The sequence below is a fragment of the Dendrobium catenatum genome, unplaced genomic scaffold (assembly GCF_001605985.2).
Source record: "Dendrobium catenatum unplaced genomic scaffold, ASM160598v2 fragScaff_scaffold_1219, whole genome shotgun sequence".
In the NCBI taxonomy this organism is placed as follows: Eukaryota; Viridiplantae; Streptophyta; class Magnoliopsida; order Asparagales; family Orchidaceae; genus Dendrobium; species Dendrobium catenatum.
The window spans coordinates 43392-70151 of NW_021319681.1; the positions used below are offsets into that span (position 1 = coordinate 43392).

Consider the following 26760-nt stretch of genomic DNA (forward strand, 5'->3'; position numbering starts at 1 on the left):
GGGAGAGAGAATGGTCAAAAACGACGAAAAATGAATTTTGCGAAATTTTTGAAAGTTAAAAATGCTTTTAAAATAAATTAAATACTTATTTATATAAAAAAAAATCGGCGGCGGCTCCGGGAGTGACAAGTGGCGGCCTCTGGTTCGTCCCAACAACCGCGGCCAATCATTGCCTGGCGGCGCGATGATTGCGCGCGCCGGCAATGATTGCCGCAATGATTGCGGCAATCAACCGGCGGACCGCCGGTTCACTTAGCCACGTCGGCTCGCACCGACCGCCGTTGGATCACCCGCCCTAAGAGGCGGACGGCTCAGATCGAGCCGTGCCACAGAACGATCCGCGGGATCGTTCGAACGGTCGGACGGATCCGCCGTTCGACCGAACCAGACCCGTTGATCATAAGATCAACGGCTCAGAGCGCCCTGAGTACACAGCCAGGCGGACCGAACCCTTAGGGGTGTTTTTGGCCTCGTTCTCTCGATCGGATGAACGAAATCAAATGAAATTTTAACTGTAGAACTATAGGTATTGAAAGCATTCATGGTACCCTTATCGCGGTCTGAGAAGCACTTTTCAGAAAGCTATTTAACTTGAAGTGTTCTAAACTAGGGTTTGAGATATACCTCAATCCACACGGTGGATTCGGGAGATCTTGGTCTTGTTGGACTCGTGGGATCCTCTAGAACAGATCTCCTCTTGAACTCCAACTCCGAAACGGCCTCGATCGGACGGAAGAAGCTCTGGACGTCCCTTGGCCTCGGTTCGCCGGAGTTGACGTCGCCGGCGTGGGTTCACCGTCGGGAATCGGTCGAGGGAGGTGAGGGGAAGTCCAAGGAACTCTCACACGAAAGTTCTCGGACTGCAGAGGGCTAGGGCTTGAGGGATTTGGAAAAAGCTCCCTCCTCTCTCTCTAAAACTCCTATTTAAGCTCCTTAACCCTATGATTAACGGTTGGCATTCAATCTCCCGCTGATTGGGAGGGAAAACCCTTCATAATAGCCGTGGTTTGCTATTTGAAATTCAAGGAAATAAATAGGGCATTAAATGGGCCATTTATTGGGCCTTAATGGTCATAATCGACCTTTACTGACTTGGGTTGACCAAGTCAATGGTTGACTTTGGTCAACCTAGCCAATTAGGTCCAATAGGTGTGGGGTTTGAGCCATGAAAGGGTTTGAATGATTTAAAATTTGATTTGAGGCCTAAAGGGGTTAAATGGTCAACCCTAGTTGACTTGGTCAACCGGGTTGACCTAGGGTCCAAGTTAGGGTCCAACAGACCGACTCGACTCACTGAACCCGTGGGAGGGGGTCTTGGGGTCTGACTTGGTCAATTTGACCAGGTCAAACCTCCTTTGACCAAGAATTGGCCAAAATCGAGGTCAACAATGCAATGCATAAAAGAGATTTCCACTTGATGCACTCATGTGAGTCTTTCTCGACATGGTGGAAGATTAATTTATTGTATTGTGTTATTTTTCTCAAGGAGCACTCAAAAACACTCATACATGCTTTTTTTGCATGGTAGGTATACAAACACCATCCCGACGTCCTCCTCTAAGCCTCTCTCCCTCTTCTCCCAGCCGGTGAGCATCGGTGGAGAAATGATGGCAGACGACAGATAACATCTGTCCACATGCAAGGAGAGGAGTGGGGTGGCACCTTGGTGAGGAAGAAGTCGATCCTGGAGGAGAAACGGAGGGGTTTTAGTGGACTGCACTAGAGCAGAGAAATTCTGATGGGACTCTGGTGGTAGTGGTGAATAATCCAATGTATGCTCAAAACTCTAAGAAAATAATTTATTAAAATTAATTGATTTTTTTTATTAGATTTCATAAAATATTTATTTTGAGATTTATTTAGATTTTATCTTGTTTTTTTATAAACCAAATAAAATTCAAGTATTATTGTGATATTACCAAAAAAAAAAAAAATCCACTTAATTTAGCTTATATCACAATGTAGATTATAATAACTAAAATGGGCTGCTCTAGATCTTTTCCATATTTATGGGGAATGTTACTGTCAAAAATCTCTAAATAGTCCCTCACCCCTACACGAATGGTACATTTGACAAGATATTCAAGAGAGTTTGAGGTTTAAGGAATCTCAAAGAATCACCCGAGCATCACTAGGAGCGAATCCTTACTAGTGAATACCATCTTCCGACTACTATCATCAAACTCTCATCGTTTGACCATGATCTGTCTAATCTTTGTCGCGTGGCAATAATTTCTCTGACCATTATCACCCGCCTATAGTCCCTCTTACGGTTGTTGTTTCACTATGGTGCCTTGGACAACTATGGTCCCTCAAACCTTCGTCTCATTACTATGATCCTATTGACCATCAGATGTAATTTCTATGCTTATTTGGTATGTAACACATCATTGTCCTGGAATAGCTTTAATATTATTGTGAGAGCTCTCAAAATTTTCTTAAGAAGTTATGTTTGTGAGTTATTATAATTACTTGGGAGCTCTCTATTAAATTTAAAAATTATTATAATTTTTAAATAGTTTGGTTACAAATTATACCTTTTTTTTAAATTATGAAAAAAAAAAATCATTATTTTCATTTTTCAATCACGCCTTTTCCATGGAATCCGATTTTAATTTATTTTAAAATGTAATTAGAGATAATTATTTAGTAATTATCATCATATTAAAACAAAATCATAATTTAAGATCAAAAACAAAAAAAAAGTTATTTTAATTTGTTTAGAATTGAAATGTTGATATCAGGATCTCAAGAAACTTAATAAATTTATGAATAAAATATAATACTTTATTGTATTTTGTAATAATTTTTAAAATAAAAACTAATTTTTGCAGAACTAATTCAAGAACTCGGCAAAATTTTGGTGATAGCATTTTGAGTAAAATTTAGTTCGGCAGATTAAACATCTATATATAAGAGATCAATTGTTGTAATTTAAAAATACATATATTTTTTAAAATAGAAAAATATTTTTTTTGTCAAATAAAATTAGCTGCTAAATGATAAAAATTATTATTTTTTCTTCGTATTTTGTTATTCAATTAGCAATTTGTTAACTATTCATTTTTTTTTAAATTAACTTCTTGTTAGATTTGTTGCAAAGCAAAGCTTTCTATTGCAAGAAAAGCATGACTTCTAAAAAAGATGGTTGAGAAGCTTTTTTAATTTCTCATGCGATCATTTTTATAAAATAACAAAAAATTTTGTTAGAATATATCCCAATCAAGTTCTAGCTAATATGAGCTTGAAAATTATTGAATTTATTTTTATTTATTAAGCTAATTTTAAAATAAATTCAGTAGTTTGGACCAATTTAATTAATTTTACATTGGGCAAAAATATTATATATATATAAAAGTTAAAATCTAAAATAATTTATTATATTTCATTCTAATTGATGAACTAAAAACAATTACAAGCTCATTTTATTTTATTTCATAAACATTATTATTTTCACATTTGCTGGACATATTGATTTTATTTTTATCTAAATCTTAAATATATATTTATTTTGCTATTAACTTCTATTAAATTATGAAATTTACTAAAATTGGTAAGAAACTCTTTATTATATTAAAAATTTTAATTCATATATGTAAATTCTTAATTAGAAATTGCAAGAAAAATCATGTAGAAATTTGTGAGAAACTATATTGTTGGTACTTAGTCACAATATTATATGAAATAACATTATTGATATTTTTACATAAAAATATTAGCATTAATACTAATGTTTTTACATAAAAATATTAGTATTATATGAAATATAAGAACAAATATATTCCTCTTATATAGAAGACTTGTTTGATATGACATGTATATTGATATACACGACATGACATATATATTTTATAGACATATAAATTCATGATAGACCTACTGAGTTATGTATGAGCTGGGTATAGGTATGACAAAACCTATCGATCCTTTATATTTATACTGAATAATGGTTATGAATTATATTGCTTATATGGATTTATATTGCTTATATAAAATGATATTGTTTATATTAATTGCTGCATGATATTTTAATTACTTTCTTATATTGATTTTGGTCGAATGATTATATGCATTTTACTTCTATTGTCTTGTATTGATGACAATTAAAGGTTATGGTAACATAATAAGCTGTTAGGTAACTTTATGATTGTTAAATGTTTACATGGAGGGGTCAGAATCTAGATTTTTTTTTGGAAAATAAACTTTTTTTCTTGGATTTCCGCTTTCTATGTTTACGCACCCCCCCCCAGCTAACACCCACATGTGAAATTAACTTAACAGGAACCTCAACAAGACGACCAAATAATTGGAAGAGAAAATGCAAGAAAACCGAGTGAAACTACGAAGAGATTACCCATATGTCGGCAACAAAATGCGGATGAAGACAGAAAACCCTAAAGCTCTCCACATAACACTTTTTGATGACTCAATTGATTTTAAGGGGTCAGAGTCTAGTGGAGTGGGATTGATCAAATTTTAGGTTTTGTTTTATTTTTTGTATTTTTGATTTTATTCTTTTCTAATAAGGAGTTTAAGAAGATAGATTGATAGATGTGGTGATTGATCTCTTGAGTTTTGTAAATTGAATTTTGATAAATAAATGTAGAAATATTTTGATATATAAGACTTATAGTTCCTTATGCTGGGCAATTTATATAACAAAATGATTAGTAACACTGATAAATTAATGAAGAAATGAAACATGCAATTCTTCTAAATTTAAATATTAGGATGTTACAACTATGATAATCGCTTGAGAGCAGGAAGCCACATAGAGGTGCGGGTCAATGTGGGAGTCAAACATATTAGGCCACATATTTATGCCAATTTGTAATAGTCATGTTATTTGTTATATTTTTTATTTTCTTATAAGTGTAATTTTTCCTGTAGCCATCATAATTATATATATATAATTCGTTTTCTAAGCCTCTAATGAGCCATAAATAAATTTATGAAAAAAATTAAATTTATATTAGTTAATGGTATACGACGAAATTTGCTGAACTTTCGAATATGATCGTTCGTGGTTCTTTATGAAAATAATTTATTTTTATCGGACTTCCCAATATCCTCCTCTTTTGGTCCCGGGCGCCTCTATAACGCTTATTTATTTTCTTTCAGTCCAGAGCGAGCGAGAGACGGAGAGAGAGAGAGATGGATCGAGACTGGGGATCGAAGCCTGGGAGCGGCGGCGCTGCTTCGGCGCAGAATGAGGCGATCGATCGGCGGGAGCGTCTCCGGCGTCTGGCCCTGGAGACTATTGACCTGGCTAAGGATCCCTATTTCATGCGCAACCATCTCGGCAGGTCTTTTTATTCCTAACCCTAACCAACAACTCCAGTAGCTTCTTATGCTGGTCCTAGGCCTACATAACTAGCTCTAATCCATGTTATTCTAGAGATTCTTTATCTAATTCGTTATTATTATGAGTCTTGTTTGACGTTGAATATTGTTGATGAAGCTACGAGTGCAAGCTGTGCCTGACGCTGCACAACAACGAGGGTAACTATCTTGCTCACACGCAGGGGAAGCGGCATCAGACGAACCTCGCAAAGAGAGCGGCTAGAGAGGCTAAGGACGCACCCACTCAGCCTCAGCCCCACAAGCGCAAAATCGCCCTTCGCAAGAGTGGTTTGTTTCCTGTGCTTTAAGTCATCACATCTTAAACAGTTATTCCTAAAAAAAAAAAAAAAAAAAGCTTTACTATAGATTCTATAATACAAAATTTACATGCCACTTACGAGATATGTTTTTCACCTCAATGAAATTTTGATTCCATATTGATTTTTGTTCAAAATGACTTGGGCGATTGTTCCTCATTACGCCTAAGGTTATCATGAATGTTTCCCTTTGGATAAATCAAATATATTATTTGATTTTTTATGAATGTTTTTGTTTTTATTTTATATTTTATTACGGTTAGGTTTAATATATATGTCCCTTTCCTTTTAGCTTCCCTGAAATTATAGCAAATTATGGAAGATATTCTGTTAATCAAGTTCAGGGATTGCATACTTTGAGAATCTAAATGTAGATCGATATGCAGATCTAACCAGTCACCTTATGCTTAAGGAGGATTGAAAAAGGTGGTAAAATAGGTCGTGGATTTCACGTCTTCCTTTCAAATTTTGAAAAAGATTTCAGCTAAAGACTTTAGTTTTCTAGCTGTCAATCATATGCATAATGACTTAGAAGTTTTTTTCTCTCACATAACACATAAAAAGCAAATAAAACCAAATTTGAATTAAACGAATATAAGCAAAGCCTTAAAAGGCATTATACGATCTGTGATCAATGTATATAGCAAGTTGAATAAGCATGAGGCATCTTTATGCAGCTAATATAAAAGTTTTGTTCACCAAACAACTGATTAAGGTTCAAATTTGAAACTTTATGCATTTTAGGGCTAATGTATACGCAACATTCATGAAACTCCCACGATTTAAGACCACGAATTTCATCTTTGACTATTTAACTATATTTTGCTGGGATGTTAAGTATTTTTCTTTCAAATATTTTGCGATGCAATATGCTTGTTTATGTGTAAAGACTTGGCTACCATGTTATTTCACTTTGCTTCTCATCTTGATTAAGTTATTGATTGCAAAGTGGGTGATTAGATTTTAGTCAGAGTTGATGCATATTTAGGTTTTTCTCATGTGTATAAAATCTTAACCTCCAACATGTTTTTTGTTCATGAAGTTAATGGTTAATTTCTCTTAAGGGGTATACTTTTCTTACTTATTTTTTATTCTTTTCATTTCTTACTATTCATTACTATTATTAAATAAAATTTTTATTGGCTTGCTTTCTTAGGAATTTGCATGCTTATTTGTTCATATATTTTGTATTAGATTGTTTGAATAGTTGGAAAATTCATTAAAAAATTGCATGACATCTTTTTGTTTATATCACATATCATATCATGAATTAACTTTTATTAGAAAATGATAGACCTAGAAACATCTTGAATAGGTTCCTCAATTTGATTTATTCTTTTATCCACTTTCCTTCTTCTTTCCTCCCTAAAGAAGAAATGACAGCTGAGTGCTTTGACAAGTCACAAGTGGACCTCGTATATATTCTATATTTTCTTAGTAATATTATTTTTCATTAGGAAACATACTGTTTGAAACATTTTGCATTAAATTCTGGATTATATCTACTCTTTTCTTCACTTTTTCTTGAAGAGGTGGACCTAGTTACCCCATGATTTTGAAAATCAAATTAAACATTGAACCAAACGAAGGAAATGTTCATGGTTTAAATGTTCTACCTAGATTTGATGGCGGCTTGAACCATGCTGACATTATAAAATATAATAATTATTTAAATGATATAATATTTGTAAAGTAGTGCAATTAATTTCCAAAGAATATATATACCATATGGTTCAATGATTTAGGAGCAATTTGACCGTGGGTGAGATTATGGGTTGAAATTGGTTGATTGAACCCAAAATACTATTGCGTTTGGTCTTTAGAACCCAAAATATTGTTTGGTTTGATTAAAATTAGATTAATTTTTTGTCGTTGTTTAAACCATTGAGTTCTTTGAATTTTTACTTAATTCGATGGATCAATGGTTCAACCACGGGTTTGTGCTATTTTTTTTCTAGTTATCTATAAAGTTGGTTTTTTCTTACTTGTTTGAATCATGTAAAAAAGTTCTCATATCAAGTTGAACTGATCGATATGATCCTTTCAAAAGGCTAGGTAGTTCTTATGGTTATTCTCTATTTATCTCTACATCATGTTTGGGTTTAGAGAACTGATCGATATGATCCTTTCAAAAGGCTAGGTAGTTCTTATGGTTATTCTCTATGTATCTCTACATCATGTTTGGGTTTAGAATGGAGCACATTATTCTCATTTTCTCATTTTTCTCGAGATGATGGGAGTGTGGAAAATCAAAATAAAAGGAAAAGAGTCTGCCGGTATCATGCAGAGCACGTGGCTGGCAATATCAACCATAAAAATCTAGTTTCAAGCCCGAAGTACTATTTCCCATTCCCATTTTTCATGTACAACTCCGTTAAATTGGTTGACCTGTCATCTCTTATCTTTTAGTGCAGGAAGGTATGGAGACTATTGTCTTGTCTAGTTGGTAGAGGAGAAAGAGTCATTTAAAACTATGGGCCCCTGACACATGTTTAGAAAGAATATGAAGATAGTTAAGCAAATTAAAAATAAGATCTGTAAAACTTTGTATTGAAGTGGACCCAACTAAAATATTTTAAAAGCTATCAAATATTTTTTTCCTTAAATATTAATTTAATATACAATTTTTCTAAAACATGAGGAACCTAATGATGAGATGTTAAAACTAGCTGTCAAAAACTCTACTTGGCTCAAACACAGTGGACTTTGATGAAATTTGTCTTACAAAAATCTGATGGGAAATTATAAACACACATATCTTATTGTTCGTTGTCAAAGTAGAAAAGAAAGAAATATGAAATTAGTTTCATGAGTTAATTAAAATAACATAGCAATTTATGTATAGTCAATGCACCCTTACCTACTACCTTAAACATGTGATTAGCAAATATTCACTTAGCTTATTAACACCTCATGATGTAGCAAAAAATTATAAAATGAAAGAAGTTTAGATGGATGTAGGGAATAAAAAAAAAAAAACAGAAGGATATCTATTGTAATTTATCTGCGAAAAAGCTTTTAGTTCATGTGCTATAAATTTTGCATACGGCTAACATGATTAATGCCCTTCGTTCTATTCAATAGTTTTTATTGCTGACAAATTTCACTGATTGATTGTTTATTTTTTTTAATGATATATTATGTTTTTGCAGTTAAGATTGGTAGGCCTGGTTACCGTGTGACCAAGCAGTATGATTCAGAGACAAAGCAGCGCTCTCTTTTGTTTCAGGTTAGTAGCTTCATTTATGATAACTGATATTTGTATCATCTTAGGCACCAAATAAAACCCTGTAGTTTTGCTTGTAACAAGAATAATTTTCTTATTTACCCAATTATGTAGATTGTAGAAGATAATCTTTTTTTTAAGTTGAGCATTAAGTCTGTTCTTGGCCGGGCACCATACAGAGTTCTAAATTTCTTATGCTTTTGTCAATCCATTATGCTCATTCTTGATAAGGCACATGGTATGGAATTTATTAAATACAAGTAAGGAAATTGTATATTTGATTTGAAATATGTTAGATTAAAGAAATAGCCTCATTACTATGATTGCGTGGTAGTTTTCTTGTAATCTTCTGCTAATTTTCATACACACACGCACACACATACATATGGATGCATACACACTCACAAACACATCCATACATTAAAATATGATGAATATGCACATATGGTCATTCATGTTTGTCCCTTGACGATAAGTTTGGTAACAATACTTATAATCATCTGCAGTTACAATTATAACAGTCAAAAGATGCTAGTGTATACATTTAGATTTGAACAAGGCTCTATAATAGTTGAATTGGACATGTAAATTGAATTTACATGTCTATATGCATCATGCATGCATAGTTTACAGGAACACACATTGCTAATTAATTTGTTTCTTAAGTAAATCAATCACTAATCATCGTACTTTGACAACCTACATTTTAAATAGGACATCTATGCAACTTTTTGGGGTACTTGGCATAATATTTTTGGAATATCAAGTAACGGCACAAAACTAGTTACTAGTGTGTAGCTGGTAGTTGTTGAAATAATTCCAAATCTTTGGCAAATATCTTTTCATCTGCAACAATCTATGGACATTAATTTTCTATTTTTGCTATGTAGGTAATCTTGAATTCTAGAATTAAGGATTAAGTTTTAAACTTATTTATTTTCTAGATAATTATTTCTTTATGTACAATTTCATATCATATTTTTTAACACAAAGGGAATAAGATTTTATCATAAAATTTCTAATTTGTATTCTTTCCTCTTATTATTCTAATTTTTAAGATGATATTAAAAACTTTGAGGTTCTACATGTGAGGTTGACGGGTCCTTCAATATAGAGTCTCTCCTTAATATCAATGAGTCCATCAATATTGAAAATCAGTCTTCGTCCAATAAGAGTGGCCAAACTACATGTGAAGGATCCTGTTAGAAAGAAAATGGTCACAGATTCCATAAAGAAGTCAGTGTTCAAGAAGTTGATAATGCTAATTTTGAAAATCAACCTTAATAGGGAAAGTCCAGATCCATAAAATTAAAATTTCATGATGAAATATTGGACTGAAACATTTCAAAGAAAAGCAGCAGGAAAGACAAATTGATGTAGCGGTCTACTTTCTTTTCAAGCATTTGGACAACAAATCGGCACATACAGCTGTTCGATGCTTTTTTTGAAATATAATTGAAATAAACTTGATTCCTTGAAAAGGTAAATACCTTATATACGAACTAGAAAAAAACCACTACTTGCATTGTAGACTCAGAAAACTTTAAATCTTATGATATGAGACATGTCATGAAAATTATAATGTTGAAGTAGAAACACATCATTATTAAAGGCGGTCTCAATAGGTCGTGCTATTCTCTTTAAAGATCAAGCATTTGAATATGTGCTTCTAGTGCCCTTCCCAGATTGCAACTTACAATCAATGAACAAACTCACTCAATATAAAATTTGTGTTGTTAATTTCTCATATAAGACTCAACACTTTACATGTTGAACTTTAAGGAGAATGATTGGCTATATTGATATTTGCTTAGGGTTTTACCTTTTACCGTAATAAGGCCCAAATTCAAATAATGGGTTATGTGCTTGCCAAAACCATCACTTCAAGCATGAATTTGGTAGAATCGTTTAGGTCACCCAAATTTTAGTTTCATTGAAAAAATAATTCCTGCATCATTCACCCCTAGAAATTCAAAGGATATTCGGTATGTAAATTTTTATATGGCTAAACATGCTTGTAGTTCTATCGCAACTAAAACCTATAAAATTTTCAGCCTTTTGCTTTAGTCCATTACATTAGGGGTGTCAATTTGGATTGGCAATTCAGGTTCAAGTTTGTCTTGAAATTGATCCAATCCGAATGTGCTTGACTCAAACCTGACTCATTTATCATACGGGTCAAAATATTTGACCCAAACTTGAATATACCTAAACTTCACTAAGTCAAACCCAACTTTTTTATCATGTAGATCTTGAAATTTTTTATATCAACAGGGCATTTTTAACTTAAATTCAACTTGTTTAATCCAAAGATAAGTCATTTAACCTGAACTCAAATGATAATCAGTTCAATTTTAGGTTTAAGCTGACCCAAATATTAATCGAGTCAATATTGTATTTGGAGTTGCATGTTTTTTTTAATCAATGATCATATCTGTCTTCCTTGATTTTTCTTAATGAAAGAAAAATTAGAAGTGAGTCAAATTTTTAAACATTTCAACACTATGATTCATATTCAATTTCAGTCCAAAATCAAAATCCTAAAAACTGGCAATGCCAAGAAATGTTTTGAATCAATCTTACAAAATGATCTCCAACATCAAGGGATTATCCACAAAAACTCTTGCATTGACACATTTCATAAAAATGGGGTTATGAAAAGAAAAAAAAAAAGCATCTCTTAAGGTGGCTAGATTGCTAGTGTTCTCCATAATTGTTCCTAAGTATCTCTAGGGACTGTTTATCTGTTTAATAAAATATGCTATGAGTACTCAACTTTCAAACCCCATATTCAAACATTTCTGTTTCTCTATTCATTTTCTAGTATCAAAATAATTTCTTCTCTTCCTCAAAAAAAAAAAAAGGGTGTTCAGTCTACATTCACGATCATTCTTAGTGCAAAAGTAAAATAAACCCTTAAGATAGTTGGGTATCTTTATTATATACATCTCAGTTAAAAAAAAGGATAAAAATGCTATTATTATATCACTATAAAAATTTATAATTTTATGGATGTACCCTTCCTTCAGCACTAGTCATACTAATCTAAACCCGACATTCAGAGTGAGGAAAATCAAGATTAAAATCTCTTATTTTTTCCACATTTTTATGTATATTTTATCATCTTTTTTGACATAAAATAAAGAAACAAATTCAATCATAAAATTTCTTTTTTTTTTTAGTTTTTTTTTTCTTTGCATTCTAATTTTTAGGAGATATTTTAGAAATATCGATGCTGTAATGATTTGTGAGGGCCACTTCAATGGGAGTTTCATAAATCTAATATCCACTGATGTAGTTTAGTATGGTGTCTGTTATGTTTCCCAAGTTATATTTTCTTAGGATGGAATGCCTTCATATGCCTATTTTAGTTTCTTAACATGTTACTTTTATCTGTTTTGTTCCTATGATGAATAACCTGCATATGCCCGCCATTTTAGTTTCTGGGAATGTTGCTCTTAACATTCGAAGTGCATTTTTCGTTGATCTTATTGCTTCAGATTGAGTATCCAGAAATTGAAGACAATACAAAGCCAAGGCATAGGTTCATGTCATCCTTTGAGCAGGTATTTTCAGTGTGATTATTACTCAAATTCACTTATGGATTTGCATGTATTTCATGCCATTGTTTTAAATGGGCAGTATAATATTTCCTTAAAATAATTGCCTTGTTTGTACAGAGGGTCCAGGCTTGTGATAAGAGATACCAATATTTGCTCTTTCATGCAGAGCCATACGAAATCATTGCTTTCAAGGTACATTTTGCTTGTTCTAACCAGAAAACGCTAAACATAAAACTTTATAGGCCAGAATCAGTGTGAACATTGGCATGAATTTGATTTCTTGCTATTGTGATAAGTTGGATCAATTACTGCCTTTGAAATGTGGAGCTTTTAGCGGACATTCAGGGTTATTTTTTATTAATTCTTATTTTGTTTATGTTTTAACTTAAAATAAAACATAGTTGATATTTAAAAATATGTTGTTTCTGTTTATTTATGTGGTGATGTTGACAAGGAAATGGTGGCGGTTGAGGAGACACTGATGGTGGTGGTGGCCAATGGTGATAATTACTTTTAAAAAAATACTCGGACACTAAAAAAAATATTTAGTGTTTTTTTTTTGAAGCAACATGATTTGCTGTAAATGCAAAAAATATTAACATTTAAAAATATATTAAACAAAAGCTTTAAAAAAACACTTCCAAACAGGCGCTTAGCATTTCTTGGTAGTTGATGCCAACTTGATATGGGGATATCATTTTTATGCGATAAACAATTAAACAATATTGAACATCACCTGAGCACCCTATGAAGCAATGCATGTCAAAATTGGAGCCCTTCAATTGGTGCGTTGATAGCGCCTCTGCTCATCAGATGCCAAACATTAGACTGGTGCCTTTGTTTCACATAGTTATTTCATTAATATCGCACTCTTTTTTTTTGTTCTTACACTTTATCAAAACACATTCCATGCACGATATATAGTCTATTGTGTAACATTATTTAGAATATAACCCTTCCGAGGCTGGCTTCCTTTTTTTCTTCGTTTCAAGGGAAACATAAAGCTATTCCTAAGTCTAATAATGTCTTCTTCTGACCCATTATGTAGTGCTAGTTTTTATGATCCTAATTGTTTCTTTTTCCTTCATTTTTAAGTGCAGCAAATTATATCGTGATTTTATTTTTGGAAAAAATATAACATATGTATCATCAAATCTTTCTTATATGTATATAGATATCGTGTGTGAAATGCAATTGTTTTTTATTAGGATTATATTTATTATATCCTTGGAGATTATTAACTTATTTGAAGAATGCAAGAGGTGAAAGGTAGCAAGTAATGTGCCTTATGGATTAGATTAAGGGTTTATTTAGTTCACTAAATTTTCTTTTTAGAAATTGACGCCTTATTTAGAGATTACAATAAGCATATATTCTTTGAGAAATTGATGCCTTGTCTTCTCTTAAGAGAAGACGAGCTCATCACTTACATTGGCTGATGTTAGTCGTCAGTATTTGGATACCCTCTTTCGCCGAATGAGTATGTTTGACATTTACAAAACTCTTCTCAGGTTCCAAGCACGGAGATTGACAAGTCCACTCCAAAATTCTTTTCCCATTGGGATCCAGACCTAAAGATGTTCACGGTTAGTATAAACTTAGGCTTTGTTTGGGATGACTTTCTTTCTACTTCTTAAAGTAGTTTTTTATACAAAAACTGTTTTAAGAAGCATAAAGAAAGCCGTCCCAAACGAAACCTTAATCTTCTACAGTTAGAACTAAGCTTTTTTAACCTCCTTAGCATTTTTACATATTTTTATGCATGGGCAGTTGCAACTATACTTCAAAACAAAGCCACCAGAATCTAGCAAAGTTCCGGCTACCTCTGTTCCATCAGCCAATGGCACAACAGCCCCTGGTGTTCCTCCAAGACCTTTGCCTCCACTTCAAGCACCTCCCCCACCTCCACCTCCACCTCAAGGAGCACCACCTCCACCAAATCCTGTCGGAAACCCTTCCGCAAGAGCCCCTCCGCCGCCTATAGGTGCTTCTCAACCCCCACCACCACCGCCTCCTTCGACGGCAAATGGTCTGCCCCGGCCTATCCCTCCGCCGATGGCTGGGACCGGTGCAATGGCAAGCTTCACTCCAGGGCTCCGGCCACCAATGCAGTCCTTTATGGGGCAGCAAATACAAAACCAGGTTCATTTTCCTCCCCCCCTCCCACCTAATATGGGTCAGTAATCACCGGTTTCTTCTTCATACCATGGATGTTTTAATCAGACTTTTATGTTTTGTTTGCTACTTGTGTGATTTCATAAAGCTGAAATCGTAGCAGAAGATCTTGATGAGATACTGCTGATCTATAAGTAGATTTTCCCACCATTTTCTACTTGGTTTTGGTTCATGCTAATGATTATTGTGTACCCCAGACCTGTCAATCATGGAATGACTGAGAATCAAACGAACAATTATTACGTCCTCCGACCGGACGCAGAGGAACGTCCGGTTAGAGGCCAAATCCCGCCAAAAAACGAGTTGTACCGAGCAAATACCGAGCAATACCAAACAATAACGAGGAATACTATCATTTGAAGACCCAATACCGAGTTATACCGAGCTAAACCGAGAAATACCGAGATATGCAAAAGTTGTACCGAAAAACTCGTTATTTCTCGGTACAGTTCGGTATAACTCGGTATTGGTTTTCAAAGAGCGGCATTCCTCGTTAATATCAAATAATACCTAGCTGTACCAAGCAAATACCGAGTTTTTTGGCGGGATTTTGCCTCTAACCGGACGTTCCTCTACGTCCTTACACCCGACGTAATAAAAGTTCGAATCAAACAAGATAAAAAGGGTTGTTTTGTTAAGAAAGTGTTATGTTATTATCAAATGTTATTTGTGGTTTACCGTTATTTTTTTAAAATGGAATTCAAATTCTTTTTTGATGATACTATGTGTTGGCAAATGACCTCTTAGGCTGTTTGAGCTATGACTGGTCTAGGCCTCATGCACCATGGGAATCACTTAACCTGACATGAGTTTAGGCCTAACCATTTGTCCTATTAGTAGTTCACTTAGAATGGTTTGACCTGACCCCATTGAGTTGAGTTGACACGATTCGATTAATCGGGTTTGATTTGACTCAAATCACCATCACGTCTGAGACTTTATGGATCTTGCCCCCCATTCAAATTGCTGTTTTTCAGCAGTTTCTACTTGCAACAGAGATCTATAATTGCCTCTCCATCATCAGAAATTATTCCGTGCGGAGTTCGGACATAAAATAGTTTTCGCCTGGATTGTGAGTGTACACAGTATACAAATAATATATACACAATTTGAACCCTAAATTTGAACTAAATTGTGTACAAAAATTATACAGTGCACATAGTATGTGCACTCACAATTTGGATGTAAAATTTTCATCCGGATTCCACACAATAATCTCCTCCATCAAAGGCTAGAATTTAAAAAATCTTCAAGTCTCTAGATGTTGAACTTTTTTTTTTTTTTTTTTTATCATAAAAATAAAATTAGCGTTCTCAATAAAAATCATTTTTCAGTATTGTAGAGCCTTATATATAACATCAAAACTATTAATTTTTCAACATTATCAGAAATAAAAATAATGTTTTTAAAAAAATTTTCAACTATTCTATAATTAATCTATAACGCGTCCAACTTATATTGAATATACGTGAACGAGAAGTATGATTATAAAAATAAAATATATGAAATGGTTTGATATTAAATGCTTGAATTATTCATCATATTTTAAACATATATCATAATTTTATTTGATATAATATGATCAGTTTTAACTGCTTTAAAAATATCACAATTCTCTTAAAATAATCTTATTAAAAAGTAACACAATAATCATATATTTCTATGAACAAATATTCTTCATAACCACGAACTTTTATTTGGTCCGGCGAACGTAAGTAGAATTACATCTGGTCGGCACTAAGATTGCATGCACAAAATGAGAAATACCGAGTGAATACCAACCAATACCAATAATAATGAGAAATATCATTAGGTGAAGACGAAATACCAAGTTATACCAAAAAGTACCAAGATTTACTATGTATTTTTTGATATAACTCAATATTGCTTGGTATAACTCGGTATTGGTCTTCCCAGAACGGTATTCCTCCATATTATCAAACAATACCTATCAATACTGATCAAATACCGTGCAAAATTTGAGTAACAAGCCTCTGATCGGACGTAGATCTATATCTGATCAGAGGACATAATAATTGGAACTTTTAATGATAAATAAAACGACTCTTTAAAAATCATGAATATCTTTCTTTCTTCATGTAAAAAACATCAATTAAACACAATTTAACTTCTAAGTATAATATATAATATTTGAAAAAAAAATCCTAATAGAAGATAGATCAATACGAGTATCTTATTATTACAACGAACCATTTTTAAGTAAAATTTTTTTCAAGGCTTCATTTGGAATAGCTTTTTTATTGCTTCTTAAAATAACTTTTTACTAAAAAATTAAATTTTTATAAAAAAAAAATTGCTTTAAAAAGCAATAAGAAAGCTGTCCCAAACGAAACATAAATTTGTAATTAAAATGTAGTAAAAATATGAAAGTTAGATAATAACTGAAGAGCACTAAACTCTCTTTCACCTTTTATGGAATCATCCATTTAAGCTAAGTTCCCTATACATAAGACCTCAAGTGGCCTATCTTTTTTTCAAGAAAGAAAAAAAAAAGAAAAGCCAGCAGGCTCTAACCATTGACGCCTGCAACATAAATAATTTGTCACAAATGCTCTATTAGCCTTTCTTAAGGACGTGAAGATCAAAGAAGAGCAACTTTTGCAAGCAGAAGTTTTTTTTTTTTTGCTTACATCACAAAATTAAAAATAAATAATAAAATAAAAGTAAAAGCCACCAATGCAGTCCTTTATGGGGCAGCAAATACAAAACCAGGTTCATTTTCCTCCCCCCCTCCCACCTAATATGGGTCAGTAATCACCGGTTTCTTCTTCATACCATGGATGTTTTAATCAGACTTTTATGTTTTGTTTGCTACTTGTGTGATTTCATAAAGCTGAAATCGTAGCAGAAGATCTTGATGAGATACTGCTGATCTATAAGTAGATTTTCCCACCATTTTCTACTTGGTTTTGGTTCATGCTAATGATTATTGTGTACCCCAGACCTGTCAATCATGGAATGACTGAGAATCAAACGAACAATTATTACGTCCTTCGACTGGACGCAGAGGAACGTCCGGTCAGAGGCCAAATCCCGCCAAAAAACGAGTTGTACCGAGCAAATACCGAGCAATACCAAACAATAATGAGGAATACCATCATTTGAAGACCCAATACCGAATTATATCGAGCTAAACCGAGAAATACCGAGTTATGCAAAAGTTGTACCGAAAAACTCGGTACAACTCGGTATTTCTCAGTACAGCTCGGTATAACTCGGTATTGGTCTTCAAAGAGCTTTATTCCTCGTTAATATCAAATAATACCTAGTTGTACCAAGCAAATACTGAGTTTTTTGGCGGGATTTTGCCTCAAACTGGACGTTCCTCTACGTCCTTACACCGGACGTAATAAACGTTCGAATCAAACAAGATAAATAGGGTTGTTTTGTTCAGAAAGTGTTATGTTATTATCAAATGTTATTTGTGGTTTACCATTATTTTTTATAAAATGGAATTCAAATTCTTTTTTGATGATACTATGTGTTGGTTAAATGACCTCTTAGGCTGTTTGAGCTATGACTGGTCTAGGCCACATACACCATGGGAAACACTTATCCTGACATGAGTTTAGGCCGAACCATATGGCCTATTAGTAGTTCACTTAGAATGGTTTGACCTAACCCCATTGAGTTGAGTCAGATTCGATTAATTGGGTTTGATTAGACTCAAATCACCATCATGTCTGAGACTTTATGGATCTTGGCCCCCATTCAAATTGCTGCTTTTCAGCAGTTTCTACTTGCAACAGATATCTATAATTGCCTCTCCATCACGAGAAATTATTCCGTGCGGAGTTCGGACGGAAAGTAGTTTTCGTCTAGATTGTGAGCGTACACAGTATACAAATAATATATATACAGTTTGAACTAAATTGTGTATAAAAATTATACAGTGCACACAGTATGTACACTCACAATCTGGATGTAAAATTTTCATCCGGATTCCACACAATAATCTCCTCCATCAAAGGCTGGGATTTAAAAAATCTTCAAGTCTCTAGATGTTGAACTTTTTAATTTTTTATCATAAAAATAAAATTAGCGTTCTCAATAAAAAAATTTTTCAATATTGTAGAGTCTTATATATAACATCAAAACTATTAATTTTTCAACATTATTAGAAATAAAAATAATGTTTTTAAAAAAAATTTCAACTATTCTATAATTAATCTATAACGCGTCCAACTTATATTGAATATACGTGAACGAGAAGTATAATTATAAAAATTAAATATAGTATAATTATAAAAATTAAATATATGAAAGGATTTGATATTAAATGCTCGAATTATTAATCATATTTTAAACTTAATTCATAATTTTATTTGATAAAATATGATCAGTTTTAACTGCTTTAAAAATATCACAATCTTATTAAAAAGTAACACAATAATCATATATTTCTATAAACAAATATTCCTCATAATTTCAAACCCTAAATATTATTTGAACATTTAATGATAAATAAAACGACTCATTAAAAATTATGAATATCTTTCTTTCTTCATGTAAAAAACATTAATTAAACACAATTTAACTTCTAAGTATAATATATAATATTTGAAAAAAAAATCCTAATAGAAGATAGATCAATAGAGTATCTTATTATTACCACGAACTATTTTTAAGCAAATTTTTTCCAATGTTTCATTTGGGACAGTTTTCTTATTGCTTCTAAAAGTAGCTTTTTACTACAAAAATTAAAATTTTTATAAAAAAAAATTGCTTTAAGAAGCAGTAAAAATGCTGTCCCAAACGAAACCTAAATCTGTAATTAAAATGTAGTAAAAATATGAAAGTTAGATAATAACTGAAGAGCACTAAACTCTCTTAACACCTTTTATGGAATCATCCATTTAAGCTAAGTTCCCTATACATAAGACCTCAAGTGGCCTATCTTTTTTTCAAGAAAGAAAAAAAAAAGAAAAGCCAGCAGGCTCTAACCATTGACGCCTGCAACATAAATAATTTGTCACAAATGCTCTATTAGCCTTTCTTAAGGACGTGAAGATCAAAGAAGAGCAACTTTTGCAAGCAGAAGTTTTTTTTTTTTTGCTTACATCACAAAATTAAAAATAAATAATAAAATAAAAGTAAAATAAATAATATCTCCCCCTGTTTTCACTTCCAAAATAAGCTTGAGCTAACCAAGCAAGAACTTGAATAAATCACTTAGAGAAATAATTCCTTCAACACGCTTGCTTCCAGCTTCAACAATGATGACCCGCCTCGCACCGGGACTGGACAGCCGTTCCATTACCTTCAGCAAAGAATCAGAGCGTAGGCACATTTGGCATCTCTGCCCGCTGGAGAATCCATGAGGATGATTTACCTCCTGACCAAGCTGCACTGCCTGGAATTTTAAAAAGAATAAGCAAGAAAAAAGAGCAAAACTTTGTTTAGGACGGTTTTCTTACTGCTTCTTAAAGCAGTTTTCTAGTATAAAAATTTTAAATTTTTAAACTAAAAAACTGTTTTAAGAAGCGATAAAAAAAGCGGTCTCAATCAAAGCTTAAGGTTCAATTTCGACTTTTCTACACAACATCTGCATATTTTAATCATGCAAACTTTCATGCAACCAAATAGCAAGTCAAGCACCACCAAAAAAATGTTGATTATGTACAATTGTAATTGTGTAGGTTTGACTAATCAAGTGTTTAGTTACTAATTTAGGCAGGAGTTTAGAAGTCGTTGCACATATAGATGCTGTCTAGAGCTACTAAACCCCAAAAACTGATGAATTCATTAGATGAACTCGGAAGTTGATGATCTTATTAAGCGAACTTGGTTGACGGTCGACTTCAATGTAACTTACCTACCTTCCCCTCTAAGCGGAAATTGCCGAATCTCCATAACAGAGTCAACCTTGAGCTTGCTCCATGAATGACTTAATGCAACAAGCTGCCTTTATATTTTCTTTTCTATCGTATTTCCTATCTAATAGCGTTAACTTTGATTCTCACTAACAAATTGGAGATTAAATATCAGGTGCACTCATTTTGCATATTTTGTTGAATTCTAGGCTTATAGATAGTCATTTTGAGGCCAGCTTTTGATTCAAAACCACTTCGCAAGAAATAGCATAAATCCAAATTGATGATTAACTGATGGACATTTATTCGATAAAAATGGTTAGAATTATTAAATTCTTTTGATTGCTTGAAGGAATCTGAATACCTTGGGGTTACCGAGGCAAACAAATTTTATACGAAAAAAGTTAGCACCCAAGGTCCAATGGTTGATAGTTTAGGAAAAGAATTACTGAAGAAGAAATACCATTCTATTATGTCATTACTAGACAATTTCTGACGGACAATATGAGGCTAATTGAAAGTAGAGTGTTTAACCTGATGGATGGTCATTTCATCGAGGTGCATCTGTGCATAAGCTCTATCTTTGGCTAGAGCTGTGATGTCACTGCGGAAGCAACACGAACATCCAATCAAAAAGAAAAAAAATGTTTCTCAAATAAATCTGAATAAAAAAAGAGAACTTTATAAGTTACCTTCTCGAATATGTATCCAGCAAAGAGTCATTATCATCAACTATTGGAATGGAACTGACACGAGCTGTGAAGGTGATCGGAAAATCAGTGAAGAGAATTTGTAAAAGCTAATAAAAAAGAAGATATTTAAGATTTCAGCGAAATAACAAAGGGCCTATTATGTTCCAAATAAGCACTTCCCTGATATACCTCATAAGCTATACAATAGCAGCAAAATACCCTCCAAGAACTTTGATGTACATTAGCATTTGTTTTGAGAAATCTTATGGTTAGCTAAATAAAAAAAAAAAAAATTGAAGTTGAAAGTGGACATAACCATAGTCCTCATGACAATGGAAACACTCTATAGCAATGATCAGGCTGAGGCTTCATTAGTTAATTATATGTTGTTGCATGTCATTATGACGATATATAAATTAATAGTTACTTTGGTAGAAATGAAAAAGTTCTGTATGTGCATTGCCAATGATCACGGAGACATGAAGGAGCATGTGCAGTATAGTGCTTCCTGTGACAAGTTTCCCGTGCAAATCTTGAAAAAAAGAACTTAACGACGTCACTAAATGAGAGAAAATCAACAAAATATGCAATCAAAGTTTCAACTTCGAGCCATTTTCTCAAAACAGCTTGAATTATATTGTACAAGTGATGATCAACTTATCTGATTGACCAACAAATAAATTCCAGTGATATCACAAACCTATAAATCAAGGCTACTTAATTTTATAGAGCGACTCAGAGACCATACATAAATAACGGCACAAATAAACATTTACAGGACATTTTGTTAGACTGGATCGGTCTAGCTGGTCCGTCGCTTGTACGCACCTCGGGCGTGCGTGAACTGTTTAGGAAGGATTTTTGAGAGAGTTAGGAGGGAAATTTGAATGTAGGGACTGTTAAGGGATTTCCTTTTGATTTGTATGCATTAAATAGTTTGTTTTCCTAGGGTTAGGGCATCTTAAATTTGGCTGAAATTTGAGATCTCTTAGGTTTTCTTTGGGCTCTAGTGGCGTCTAGAGATTGGGAGAGATCGATCCTCCTCTCGAATAGAGGATCAATTGAATCTTGGTATTTTCCATTTCCCTTTCATCAAATAATACAAATTATCTACTGTTTTTGTGGTTTTGTCTGGATTTTTGTGGAGAAATCTTGTTATTTTCTGAAGATTGATAGGAAATACTTGAGATCTACAAGTGTTTCTTATCAAATTGGTATTAGAGCATATTTTGGGACTTTTGAAGTTTTTTCTGTGAAAACCAGCTGTCGTTTTTCAGCCGGAAGAGAGGCTATCTGCTGTTTTCAAGGATCAAAATCTAGATTTTTGAGTCTACAAAGATCTGGGTATTGACGACTGTCAAGAAAGTGGATGTGTTGAAATAACGCCTCGAAGTGGAGATCGGACAAATGAAATTTGAAATTTTAGATCTACAAACTCAAGTTTTAGATTTAAAGAAAGACATTTCAACTATCCACGAGAAGATGGATGAGAATTTTTCCAGCCTGGGGGAGATGTTGAAGAAAGTGCTCGAGGACAAACTAAAATATCATCGTCGGAGGGGAGGGAAGACATCGACAGCCAGGGAGATGGGAAAAATCCTAGGCCAATCAGGCAAAGGGGAGATCAGGAGGGTATCGTCTTTCCACATTGTGGACAAGGTAGATCTTTGGGAGGGGAGTATTGTTAGACCGGTCCAGCCGGTCCGACGGGACCGACCTACGCAAACAGAGGCGGAAATGTTCGCCTCCTGTATGGGCTGAACGCACACCCGGACGTGCGTAAGCTGTTTAGGAAGGCTTTTTGAGGGAGTTAGAAGTGAAATTTGAATGTAGGGTCTGTTTAGGGATTTCCTTTTGATTTGTATGCATTAAATAGTTGTTTTCCTAAGGTTAGGGCATCTTGAATTTGACTGAAATTTGAGATCTATTAGGTTTTCTTTGGGCTCTAGTGGCGTATAGAGATTTGGAGAGATCAATCCTCCTCTTGAATAAAGGATCAATTGTAGCTTGGTATTTGTCATTCCCCTTTCATCAAATAATACAAATTATCTACTATTTTTATGATTTTGAGTGGATTTTTGTGGAGAAATCTCTCTGTTTTCCGACAATTTATAGGAAATACTTGAGATCTACAAGTGTTTCCTATCACATTAATTCCACCCAAAACCAAAAAAACTTAGAATCAGTCCTTTCCAATGTCAATCGCAATGAAGCTGGAACTGTCGCTACTGTTGGAGAAATTTTGCCATCCTCAAACAAATTGCATATTTTATGATCGAGTGCGGCATAAGAAAAATGATATATTATCCCAAACGATAAAAATATTATCTCCTTATGGACTTGATAATAAAATTTACAATTTAACAGAGATTCCCTCATTCAATATTTGGTTTAATGTGGTTTATTTTATTCTATGGTACAGACGCCCTATAAGGTCAAGCATCTATGATTAATTACATCTCAAACTTTTGACAATTGAGAATACTTTTGATAAAGCTAGTGATTTTCTTTTCTTTTGAAGATGATTCAAATATTGGCTAAGATTTGATTTTAAAATCCATTAAATTCTTATTTTAAAGAGCTTTAGTCTTTAGGAATTTCAAAGGACAAAGGCATCAACTTGAAATAATATTTTAGAATGAGAATCAAAGGAGTGAAGTAGGAGCATTTAATTCTGAGAAATCTCACAGGTGCTCAAACTATCACATGTTGGGCTTTATATTTTAGAATCTAATTTTTGTTTAAGTTGATATTTTCATTTAGAATGTTGGGGCTTATATTCCAACAACATGAGTTGGAGAAAATGCCCGGAAGGTGAGGGCTTGTGAATTGATTGAAATCAACTTCTACCTCGGATCCTAAAACTAAAGTGATGACTACTAAATAGAAGTACCTCGAACCTAAGTTTAACGAAATACAAGGGACTTACAAACTACACCTCGCATGAGGCATAGCCAGCCCGATCTCTGGATTTATTGCCCTGCCTGGAAAGGGCTACTAGTTAAACCAACCTAATTGCTTTTAAAATCATGAGGTCCAGTCTCAATGCATATAAGGAGTAGAGAGGTTATTTTTATTTAGAAGATAAGGCTCACAACTTGGTTTTGAGGCCAAGATGCTTGACCATGAAGGGTATGCATAATGCTTACTCACAAAGAAAATAGATTTTTGTTAACTAGTCCTTAAGTAAAGACTTTCTATATGTGACTCACTGGGCTATACATGATCACTTTAAGTTTTAAAAAACTTAGCTCCTTGAAGGAACCATGTAATTTTCATTTCTTTGTTAGAAAAATGTGAAGCCTAGTTTGATTTTAGATTGTTCACTTTTTTTAACATGTAGAAATCTTGATTTTATCCTAAGAGCCTACAATATTCATATGTTCAGGCCACCCCCAAGAAAAATAAGGAAGAAACCTAAAAATATATATTTCTATTGCGCATTCAATAAAAATCAGCACATGCTTGAAAATATAAATTAAATAAGACAAAATGTAAAGAATGTCCCAGTTATACAATAAAGTTTGACAACTGAGTTGTTTGTCATTATACAACCCAGTCAAATATTAATTATAGACTTTTACTTGTGGGGTCTTCAAATTTCAGCTTACAGTTAGATCTTTAGGCTTCACCTTCAATAACTACATCCTTCTTAACCCACATCTTTTTTGACCCAACCCCAAAAGTTTAATTGTAACATCTTAAACCTATCAAATACATATTTGAAAAGAAAAAAAACACAAAAATATAAGATAATGGATTAGAAGCATTTTATATATCATGAAAAATATATCCAAAAGTGCCTAGCACTTAAAGTGCTAAGCCCCTACTTCTATCCTACTGGTTACATTTCCTGGGGAGTTTTTAAGCAACACCTGTCATACAAGTATTTTATATTTATAATTTATTTGCACCCCCCTTTTGGACATGACCACCTGCAAGAAAAGCATACATATATCTATACTAACCACTTAAGGACAAATTCCCACAACGCAGATAATCTAATAGGCAATCACATCACATCATAAACTATATGCACAGAAAAAGAAAAAAAATATAATCCTAGCATGCCTAAGGGCTGTGCACCTAAGTGTGTGAGACTTGTGTAGCATGTCACATTAGAGGTGTTTCATTTCATCTTGGAAGGAAGATGTTTAATCCTAAAACAAGAGTGGTTTCACTTTAAGTTGTAACTTAAAAATTTTATTTGGCATTTAAGTGTTTTATATATAGGAGGGTTATAAAAAACCCATATTTGACTTTTGAGCTGAATGTTGTAGAACTCCCTTTAGCTTTTAGAGCCAAAGAGAAAAAATCTCTTAAAACTCGGAAGCTAAAGAAGAGGTGGATCAAACATAGCTTTAGGGCTAATGGTTAGTGAAATTCTCTTTAACTTTTGAGTCCAAAGAGAAATGAACTAACGCTTAGTCTTTTAGACTAAAGTTAGAAGGAATTCCCATAGTTTGAGAAGTTAAGAAAAAAAACAATAAAACTCATAGTTTTAAGGCTAAGGAGTTAGAGATTTTTCTAAGACTTTTGATGCCATAGAAAGGATAAGTGACCTATAATTTTGGAACTACAAGTCAAGAAGCATTCATTGGATTTTGCATTCAATGATGCACAATCAACTATCTAATTTGGATTAAGTAAATGTAGAAGGGTGAGATGTAAATGTAGATTACAAATCACAAGGAGTTTTCCTTGAACTTTGAGATATTCAAAGAAAAAAATCTCATTCACCCAATTTAGGTTGGGAGAATGAATGAATTTTCTGTAACTTTTGAGTGGTAGGGATAGAGAAGCAAAGTGCAACTTGTAGGTTGCAAATTGAGGAGGCTTTGAACTTTTGGTGTTCAAAGAAGAATCATTCATCCAACTCAGTTGGATTGGATGAATGAGAAGAGGGGAAAGTGCAACTTGGGAGTTGCAAATTCATGAATATTCTTTTAGCATTTAGTGTTCAAAGGAATCCATTTATTTGCCCAATTCGGGGTCAGGAAAATGAAAGAGAAATTAAATATTTTCCTACAATCTTGTCTCGCAGGAGATGATGACTATAATGCAACTTAAAGGCCGCTAATTGGAGGAAACTCTTTGTGATATATTTGAAGGGATGGAGGAAAGGAAGTGCAATTTAGGAGTTGAAAATTAGGAAATATCTCCTTGAACTTCTAGGTGTTCTAGGATAGAGGTGTTCATCCACCTAGCTTGGATTGTGTGACAGAGGGATTCTCCTACAACTTTTGGGTTGGAGGGGAGAAACAACATACAACTTAGAAATTGCAAGTTGGAAGATGATTCATTGAATTTTGTGTTTAATGAAACATGATTATTTACCCAATTGAGTGTTGCGTAAATATGGAAAACAATATGCAATTCATAGGTTACAAATTGGAAGAATTTCTTTGAGCATTTGGTGTAAAAAAAAAAGGATAATACACTCACTTAATTTAGACTAAGTGAATGAAGGAAAGAATAGGATTTGCACCCTACGTAGAAGAAGATTATTCATTGGTTATGTTCAACGAAGTAGAAGAGCTAAGCATTTGGTTATAAGCTCAAGAAACCTCATGGCTCATGCCATAGAATATTTGAGACCTTGAGGGGATT

General features: G+C 33.4%; 2 protein-coding genes across 3 annotated transcripts in view; one reads left to right on the forward strand and one right to left on the reverse strand.

The window, feature by feature from the left end:
• Positions 1-5069: 5069 nt before the first annotated feature.
• On the forward strand, positions 5070-17568 carry LOC110114745 (splicing factor 3A subunit 2). Its single transcript, XM_020847727.2, has 8 exons — positions 5070-5306; positions 5462-5631; positions 8813-8889; positions 12387-12452; positions 12567-12641; positions 13961-14035; positions 14220-14625; positions 17392-17568. The coding sequence occupies exons 1-8, from the start codon at positions 5155-5157 to the stop codon at positions 17397-17399; spliced, it is 1029 nt and encodes a 342-aa protein (XP_020703386.1). The 5' UTR covers positions 5070-5154; the 3' UTR covers positions 17400-17568.
• A 1995-nt stretch (positions 17569-19563) lies between these two features.
• LOC110114742 (sucrose nonfermenting 4-like protein) overlaps positions 19564-26760 on the reverse strand; it is an 88041-nt gene continuing 80844 nt past the window's right edge. For both annotated transcript variants that reach the window (XM_028699072.1, XM_020847721.2), the window contains 3 exons: positions 21151-21214; positions 20993-21062; positions 19564-19998 (listed from right to left, as the gene is read on the reverse strand). In XM_028699072.1, the coding sequence (XP_028554905.1) occupies positions 19789-19998; positions 20993-21062; positions 21151-21214 (344 nt within the window). In that variant the 3' untranslated portion in view covers positions 19564-19788. The remainder of the gene's footprint in view (positions 19999-20992; positions 21063-21150; positions 21215-26760) is intronic.